We start from the raw sequence: 9,147 nt of genomic DNA, 5'->3' as shown, positions 1-9,147 counted from the left end.
CTTTCTTTTTCCTCGAGAACTTTTTAACGTTGTTTTTGAAAATTCAATTTTTAAGAAAATTTTTAGCAATCTTAAAATAATAATCTTCTTAATGAAAACTTTACCAAGTAATATGTCAGTAATACAGATAAAATACAGGTTTAACATCTTCTTAAAAATTTATTCAACCCACCTGCGCTTATTAATTAAAATAAGTTACTTTAATCATATTTTTTAACAACCTTACTGCTGCTGATAGTTGGTTTTCTGATCGGTGTTCCAAAATTGATCGACGAGTTTTTATGTGTCCTACAATAAAAAAAAATATTAATAAATTGTCTACAAAAAATGATGATTTATTACATTATTATAACAAACACGTGTTTTAACATTGACTATAGGATACAACTATCTAATATAATATAGAGTAGTGTAGATTTTTAAATATAGATTAGATATTTTTTCAAATCTTATATATAAAAATGAATCGCAAAATTTGGTAAGCGCATAACTCAACAACGCCTGGACCGATTTCGCTCATTCTTTTTTTGTTTGGGTCGTAATTGTCAGGAGAAGGTTCTTACGGACGAAAAATTTGAGAAAGTTATCGGATTAGAGAAATATGACGAGGTGGTGATGAAATTACAGAGGCGCCATCTATCCAGCAAATAGTCAACTAAATTATTTTTGGTAGTCAATGGCAACCATTTAAATAAAATAAATCATTTATTTAAAATGTTTTTAAAAATGCATGCAAATAGACATACAAACCACGCAAATGTTCGCAAATGTTCGTTGAAGTCCAAGGATGGTTTTTACGGCTAGAAAAATTAGAATTATTGCTGGAAAAACCCTAAAAATAGCCCTTTTCTTTTTAAAATAGCCCTTCCTATAATATTATAATATAATACTGATCGTATCCATGGCAACCAACAATCGTGTTTTGTGCAGAGTGTTTAGTTAGTTAGTGTTTGTTTAGTTCGTGATTAGTGAAAAAATAATTTATATTTGATATGCCTCCTATAAGACGAAGCAATTTAGGTAGAAGAACCAGAAATGCTACAAACCAAGCTAATTACCGATCTAATTCACAAACGCGTGAAGCGCGAGCAAGTTTGAATCGAGCTGCTTTTAGTTACGATGTGTCAATTGACTACAGTAACTACCAATGTGTTGTTATTGGTTCTATGAACTCGGTTTGCTCACACTGTAAGGCATTAAAATACAAAAACGAAGCCAATGGATTGTGTTGCGCAAATGGTAAAGTGAAATTGATACCATTGGATCCACCACCAGAACCATTGTACTCATTGGTTTCAGGAATAGGAACAGATTCTATACACTTTTTGACAAATATCCAACAATATAACAATTGCTTTCAAATGACTTCATTTGGGGCAACAAATGTAGTTCGGGAAAATTTTATGCCAACTTTCAAGGTATGTATTATAGCAGTTACTCATAATTATTTTAGCGAACAAAATTTTCTGTCACCAAAGTTAAGATGTGTCACTAATCTTCAATTTCTTAATCATTACGAAATATATCACTTAGTCATCATATTATATGGTGTTTCAGTTTCAGTGACACTTTTATTATATTTTATATTTGATAGATATTAGTTAAAACTAAATATATACTTTTTAAGATCAAATATTATTTAAGTTTGATCACCGACAATCCATTAATTTATACCACACCATAATATATTTTTTTTATTTACAGATACAAGGGCAAATATATCACAGAGCAGGTTCACTGTTACCAGTGTCAGATAGCGACAACAAATTCCTGCAAATTTATTTTATGGGCAATTCACCACAAGAAATTGATCTGCGTTGTGCACATAACAATTTAGTAAAGAGGTCTATTGTAGAACAATTACAAACTTTATTTCATCAGCACAATCAATTGATTATATTGTTTAAAACTGCCCTGGATCTGATGCCATCCGATAATCACAAAATTGTAATCAGAGCTGATAAAACACCTGCAGGTCAACATACAAGACGTTTTAATGCACCAACTATTGATGAAGTTGCTATCGTTGTAGTTGGAGAAAACTTGGAATCCCGTGATATTGTTTTACGTCGTCGGAATGATCAATTACAACGTATAAAGGAAACACACCGCTCATATGATGCACTGCAATATCCCATTATATTTTGGCAAGGTGAAGATGGCTACGATTTCTCAATAAAAATGATAAATCCCATTGCAGGTAACTAAAATATTAGTTTAGCTATGGCGATAATATCTCAGTCATTATATTATGTATTTTAATTTTATATTTGAATGTTATTAAAACAAAATCTATTTACAGGTTCTGAAACCAACAAAAAAGTCAGTTCAATGAACTATTATTCATACCGCCTAATGATTCGGGAAAATGAAGATAATCACATATTGAAATGTTGTTGACATGTATGTTGAAATTGAAACGATCTAGAAAACCCATGTTTCTCACATGGTCAATTGTATGTTGCCTGTTCCCGTGTTGGAAAACCATCAGATTTGTTTATCTATGTCGAGTCATCCGACCGACATTCTGTGCATTTCCATCAGTATTAATCGCATCTCGAAGGTGAATATACTCTTCAGATCGGAGTTTGGTTTGATTCAACCTGATGAATGTTAATCTTTCCGTTTCAATTTTAACATACATGTCAACAACATATTTGTGATATAATCGCCGACATTTCAATATGTGATTATCTTCATTTTCCCGAATCATTAGGCGGTATGAATAATAGTTCATTGAACTGACTTTTTTGTTGGTTTCAGAACCTGTAAATAGATTTTGTTTTAATAACATTCAAATATAAAATTAAAATACATAATATAATGACTGAGATATTATCGCCATAGCTAAACTAATATTTTAGTTACCTGCAATGGGATTTATCATTTTTATTGAGAAATCGTAGCCATCTTCACCTTGCCAAAATATAATGGGATATTGCAGTGCATCATATGAGCGGTGTGTTTCCTTTATACGTTGTAATTGATCATTCCGACGACGTAAAACAATATCACGGGATTCCAAGTTTTCTCCAACTACAACGATAGCAACTTCATCAATAGTTGGTGCATTAAAACGTCTTGTATGTTGACCTGCAGGTGTTTTATCAGCTCTGATTACAATTTTGTGATTATCGGATGGCATCAGATCCAGGGCAGTTTTAAACAATATAATCAATTGATTGTGCTGATGAAATAAAGTTTGTAATTGTTCTACAATAGACCTCTTTACTAAATTGTTATGTGCACAACGCAGATCAATTTCTTGTGGTGAATTGCCCATAAAATAAATTTGCAGGAATTTGTTGTCGCTATCTGACACTGGTAACAGTGAACCTGCTCTGTGATATATTTGCCCTTGTATCTGTAAATAAAAAAAAAGATATTATGGTGTGGTATAAATTAATGGATTGTCGGTGATCAAACTTAAATAATATTTGATCTTAAAAAGTATATATTTAGTTTTAACTAATATCTATCAAATATAAAATATAATAAAAGTGTCACTGAAACTGAAACACCATATAATATGATGACTAAGTGATATATTTCGTAATGATTAAGAAATTGAAGATTAGTGACACATCTTAACTTTGGTGACAGAAAATTTTGTTCGCTAAAATAATTATGAGTAACTGCTATAATACATACCTTGAAAGTTGGCATAAAATTTTCCCGAACTACATTTGTTGCCCCAAATGAAGTCATTTGAAAGCAATTGTTATATTGTTGGATATTTGTCAAAAAGTGTATAGAATCTGTTCCTATTCCTGAAACCAATGAGTACAATGGTTCTGGTGGTGGATCCAATGGTATCAATTTCACTTTACCATTTGCGCAACACAATCCATTGGCTTCGTTTTTGTATTTTAATGCCTTACAGTGTGAGCAAACCGAGTTCATAGAACCAATAACAACACATTGGTAGTTACTGTAGTCAATTGACACATCGTAACTAAAAGCAGCTCGATTCAAACTTGCTCGCGCTTCACGCGTTTGTGAATTAGATCGGTAATTAGCTTGGTTTGTAGCATTTCTGGTTCTTCTACCTAAATTGCTTCGTCTTATAGGAGGCATATCAAATATAAATTATTTTTTCACTAATCACGAACTAAACAAACACTAACTAACTAAACACTCTGCACAAAACACGATTGTTGGTTGCCATGGATACGATCAGTATTATATTATAAATATTATAGGAAGGGCTATTTTAAAAAGAAAAGGGCTATTTTTAGGGTTTTTCCAGCAATAATTCTAATTTTTCTAGCCGTAAAAACCATCCTTGGACTTCAACGAACATTTGCGAACATTTGCGTGGTTTGTATGTCTATTTGCATGCATTTTTAAAAACATTTTAAATAAATGATTTATTTTATTTAAATGGTTGCCATTGACTACCAAAAATAATTTAGTTGACTATTTGCTGGATAGATGGCGCCTCTGTAATTTCATCACCACCTCGTCATATTTCTCTAATCCGATAACTTTCTCAAATTTTTCGTCCGTAAGAACCTTCTCCTGACAATTACGACCCAAACAAAAAAAGAATGAGCGAAATCGGTCCAGGCGTTGTTGAGTTATGCGCTTACCAAATTTTGCGATTCATTTTTATATATAAGATATAAGTAATTACTAATTAATAATCACTAATTTTGTATAATAGACATAGACGATATTACGAATATATTTATGTATCCTATAGTCTTATAATATAATAGTACGAATATTGAGTAGTGAGTACTATGTATTCTTATTAAATAAAAATAAAAGTTCTGTTGGTTTCACCTTGAAAAATTAACATAGGCACCTACTTGGTTGCGTATGAGAATTTGGTATAGGCTATAACACGATTAACACGATTCCGCAAATTTAGCGGAATCGTGTTGATTTTAATAGCCACTGATATACATAGTACATACACGACTCCGCAAATTGTATGTATATAATATACAAGATTCCGCATGATTTAAAATGCAACGTTGCCATACATATATACAATTAATTACTCTTGTTACTATAAATTGTAATTTTTTTAGCAATTAATATTGTCAAAAAAAGTTATAAAAATTATCAGCTATTAACAACTATACAATTTAAAACATTTGTTAATTGTTATTATAAAACATGTAAAAATATTATAGTTATCAATTATACGGGGTGTATAATATAGTAGATAAATTAAAGCTATCGATATAGTCAAAAAAAGTTATACAAATAAAAATTATAATAATATATAAAATATAATATGATGTATGTAAATAACAATTTTAACATGTAAGTTAAAAATAATAATGAGTATAATAATTTTAAAAATATATGTAACGTGACCACTGAGTTAAAATATGTTGAGTGATTCTTGTATCAGTTGTCTTGAGGTTGCTATAGGTTTTACCCGCTGCAATATATTATATTGCAATTATCAGTATATGTAATATGAATTATAATGATTCACCTTGATAAGTATGGTCAGTTAATGATAAATAATATAATAAATGATCTTGGGATTTACAAGATTTATACTTATCATATGCTCTAATAATAGTTTCAATGCGTTCTGTTTCTCTAAGAGTCATTTTCTTTATTTTTCAAATAACGGCAGTTTTATACGTTCTATCGAGATTTTCGTTATTTCATTATACGGGTACGCTAGAGCGATTTTGACGCGCTGTGAGAAAACGTGCGTGTATCGCCCGAGTACCACGCGTCATTTTAACGCGCGTTACCGAGTGCCACCGTCGTAATATGCTTACCGCTCGCCAAAATCACTCAAGTATGGCTCGGCCCTTACAATAATATATTATATTTTGTTCTCGGAATGGCAATGCTGCATTTAAAACTATGCGGAATCGTATATATACGCATAAAAATTGCGGAGTCGTGTATGTATATCAGTGGCTATTAAAATCAACACGATTCCGCAAAATTTGCGGAATCGTTCTCCACCGGGGTAATAACGACTGCGAATGGACCTTTTCCGGTAACACAATTGTGAACGTTTTTACCTGACTTTACCTGACTAATTTTGCGGTTTTGTCAGATTTGGTGTCAATAACCAATTTTTAAATAATAATTTTAAAAATAATCAAATAGTAATAAAATAAGGATTTTTTGCTATTACGCCGCATTTTATACTTAAGAAAAACTGAAAATTCCCATCAAGGAAAATTTTTTAAAAACTATTATTCTGAATGTATTATTATGTATTATTTTAATTTTTATTCAGAACCCAGATCTATGTATGTATGTATTATTACGTAGTCTAAAAAAACGTTTGCAATCGTTCGTTTTTCGGCTAAAAAAACAAATTCTTTGATAAACGCCATTTGTTCGCAATCGTGTTGTACCAGAGAATTTTGCCTATATTGAGTTATGAGTAGGTGATGTTTAAAAAAAAATATTAAATGTTCTAGCAAATCCCACCTAACAATAACCTATAACAATGAGAAATAAATAAAAATAAACAAAAGTTTTTAATTATAACATAATCTTTTCAATCATTTTTTATACTCGTACTGTCACATCTAATTAGTTATTAGTTATTACCTATACATATTTATGATTCAAGTTTAAAAGCAATAGTACCGATGGACACGAAATTAAACATATTTCATATACCTACGTATTTTGCATATTAATAAGTGACAACATTTTTTTTTTTAATATTAAATAGCAATAAATAATTAATATAAATTATAGTTAAATGTTTAAAATTATAAAAAATATTTAAGTTTTATTATTTAACTGACTTGAAATAGGAATTTGACTAAATGTCTAGGTGGATAGTGAAATTGCATACAAATTAAATAATTCTTTGACTATTATGAGTAATAATCCAACCTACCCTAACCTATGCTTAAGAATTTAGTAAAATGCCTGATTTGATTATATAACCACGACACATACATAACTAAAATGTAATAGGTGTTTGTTCTTCAACAGTATTCAACGAGAGAAGTGAAAATTAGAATAAGTATATTTAATTTTTTTTATAATGCACATCACATAGGTATTATATGTTATAAGTGACTGTATAATATTATAGTGTTTTACCAAATATTTTGATGCAAGATGAATGGGTAACCTTTGTGAACTCTGAGATAATAGTAAAACAGTCATGTTCACCAATGAAACAGTGTACGATAGTTTACCCATAATCGTAAAAATTCTATTGTTAAATACATTATTAAGTATACCTGTGGAAAAATGAAATTTCGATGTATTATTAAAGCGTTGATAGTGTCTATAATTTGAATAATTAATATTTAAATAAAATATTCAAATTAATTATGCTGTGACTTATGACACTTAATTTACTCACCATATCCAGACGTGAAATAGCTCATGGTTATCCAAATACCCGCTACCGGCCACGTACTATGAGAGCTATAATGTTACATGCCGTCTAGGTACAATAATAATGATAATTATATTAATAACAATAATCGAATATAGGTTCAACTACCAATCTCAGTTTTTCGAAAGCACTATACGCGTGCGTCGAAATATTTATTAAATTATTTAAATACTTAACGTACTCTGTTGAAATTGTATCTATTCCATCTCGTTCTGTCTAAAGTGTGACTATGAACGGCACGAAAATATTGACAAACAAATTATAATGCCAAGCAATGCGTTTCCTTTTTTTGAGGATTTTATTAAAATGTAAACGACAATAATTACTCTGATTATAAAAAACTGCATATCACTTGACAAGTGCCAACTTATATATAAGCACTGAAATAGCAATTAATATAAATTAATTTTAAAAGTTATATTTAAGAGATATAAAGTCAGTAAACAACAAATTGCATTAATGATATCAATCGGTATCAATTATACCGATTAATCTATACTATTCACTGGTTGTTAAAACCAGTGAATAGTATAGATGGTCCGTTAAGGTATAACTGTAATCGTTAACATAATATAGTTAACTAAAATATACAAATGATAAAATCGTATTTTTATTTATTTTAATTGAATAATGTGTACAAAATACGTTTTTAAGTTCAACTTTTTACGAAATAATATTATGTCAAGATCATGCAAATTTGAAAGCAATTTTGTAATTAAAAATTTATAAAATGTTAAGTATTTATATCTAATGTTCAAAAATTCAACACAAAATTTTCCTCGCTTATTATTACATTCAAATTGTACACCCTAATTTTAGTGACCTACTCTGTGCTTGAGTCTCTGAGATCTACTCGATACCTACTGTGAAGCAGAGGTTTACCCACTTAAACAACCCTTCCTATTTTTTATTTCTATTTTTTTACCTCGACCAAAGTAGCGTGTTCACATAAGACGCGTGCATTTCACATTGTAAGTTTTATTAACACCTTTTATAATCTAATATAATCGTACTATAATGTAATATCACGTGTGGAAAAAAAATGGGGCTCGAAAGCAGATTTATGTCTTCATCTGTCCCTGTAAATACGCCATCACTGACTCCTAGAGTATATACATAATACGATAAAAATCAATAACGCAAACGCTATAATCGTCTGGGTGAAGTATATATATATATAATAATTTAACATAACACGAGTACAATACACTCACTTCTGACGGCCAAACTGGTGTGATTGCCCAAATCCATCCCATACACGGCGGTTTGACGACGGCATTTTGTGCCAGCCGCTTGTCGCAACATGAAGTTGGCCAACGCCCGGTAAAACAGATCGGATACCCAAAGATCCGGTATCCGGGTGTCGCGCTGCATGACATGATCGTCGACGTCGGTTCTCGACGTACCGTCGGCCGACCGTAGCAGAACGATCTGCAATGCCAACGCCAAGAAAGCGATCGTCGGCATCGACAGCCGTGACATGATATTACTGTACAATATTGTTTACTCGCGTATAATAATTTTAATACCAATATATTATTATCATTAATCAGTATTCGTCGAAGACTTTTATTTGTTTGTACGGAAAAACAAAACACTCGACGCGACGACGATCTCGGAAAAAAAAATCTATTTCATATTATTAGGTATACACACAATATTATGATTATGTGCCATCGTGCACGTTTTTCAAACTTTTATCTTTATTGAGAGTGTAACATAAAAAGTGGCCTATGAATAACACCACTCACAGGATTGAAATGCTCGATATGAGTATAGGCAGTGACGTA

At 30.8% G+C, this 9,147-nt stretch overlaps 3 protein-coding genes across 3 annotated transcripts; 1 reads left to right on the top strand and 2 right to left on the bottom strand.

Annotated features, from left to right (window-relative positions):
* Nucleotides 1–882: 882 nt before the first annotated feature.
* LOC126548891 (uncharacterized) lies at nt 883–2,415 on the top strand. Its single transcript, XM_050196955.1, has 3 exons — nt 883–1,418; nt 1,705–2,200; nt 2,303–2,415. Exons 1-3 carry the CDS (start codon nt 993–995, stop codon nt 2,398–2,400), a joined length of 1,020 nt encoding a protein of 339 aa, XP_050052912.1. The 5' UTR covers nt 883–992; the 3' UTR covers nt 2,401–2,415.
* Nucleotides 2,416–2,482: 67 nt separating this feature from the next.
* On the bottom strand, nt 2,483–4,616 carry LOC126548890 (uncharacterized). The gene is made up of 3 exons (XM_050196954.1): nt 3,652–4,616; nt 2,869–3,364; nt 2,483–2,766 (listed from the first exon to the last, which is right to left on the bottom strand). Exons 1-3 carry the CDS (start codon nt 4,075–4,077, stop codon nt 2,498–2,500), a joined length of 1,191 nt encoding a protein of 396 aa, XP_050052911.1. The 5' UTR covers nt 4,078–4,616; the 3' UTR covers nt 2,483–2,497.
* A 3,134-nt stretch (nt 4,617–7,750) lies between these two features.
* Nucleotides 7,751–9,147, bottom strand: LOC114128739 (uncharacterized). The gene is made up of 2 exons (XM_027993317.2): nt 8,572–9,147; nt 7,751–8,460 (listed from the first exon to the last, which is right to left on the bottom strand). Exons 1-2 carry the CDS (start codon nt 8,837–8,839, stop codon nt 8,339–8,341), a joined length of 390 nt encoding a protein of 129 aa, XP_027849118.2. The 5' UTR covers nt 8,840–9,147; the 3' UTR covers nt 7,751–8,338.

The sequence above is a fragment of the Aphis gossypii genome, chromosome 1, assembly GCF_020184175.1.
Source record: "Aphis gossypii isolate Hap1 chromosome 1, ASM2018417v2, whole genome shotgun sequence".
Lineage (NCBI taxonomy): Eukaryota > Metazoa > Arthropoda > Insecta > Hemiptera > Aphididae > Aphis > Aphis gossypii.
Note: the sequence above shows the minus strand (reverse complement) of the source record. Positions and strands in the feature narration are given on the sequence as shown.

Bases quoted from the DNA above. Each gene is read 5' to 3' on its own strand.
- LOC126548891 (XM_050196955.1), top strand. From the start codon at position 993: ATGCCTCCTATAAGACGAAGCAATTTAGGTAGAAGAACCAGAAATGCT. The intron at 1,419-1,704 runs GTATGTATTATA...TTTTATTTACAG, and splicing joins ATTTTATGCCAACTTTCAAG to ATACAAGGGCAAATATATCA. The intron at 2,201-2,302 runs GTAACTAAAATA...ATCTATTTACAG, and splicing joins AATGATAAATCCCATTGCAG to GTTCTGAAACCAACAAAAAA.
- LOC126548890 (XM_050196954.1), bottom strand. From the start codon at position 4,077: ATGCCTCCTATAAGACGAAGCAATTTAGGTAGAAGAACCAGAAATGCT. The intron at 3,365-3,651 runs GTATGTATTATA...TTTTATTTACAG, and splicing joins ATTTTATGCCAACTTTCAAG to ATACAAGGGCAAATATATCA. The intron at 2,767-2,868 runs GTAACTAAAATA...ATCTATTTACAG, and splicing joins AATGATAAATCCCATTGCAG to GTTCTGAAACCAACAAAAAA.
- LOC114128739 (XM_027993317.2), bottom strand. From the start codon at position 8,839: ATGTCACGGCTGTCGATGCCGACGATCGCTTTCTTGGCGTTGGCATTG. The intron at 8,461-8,571 runs GTGAGTGTATTG...TATATACTCTAG, and splicing joins CACCAGTTTGGCCGTCAGAA to GAGTCAGTGATGGCGTATTT.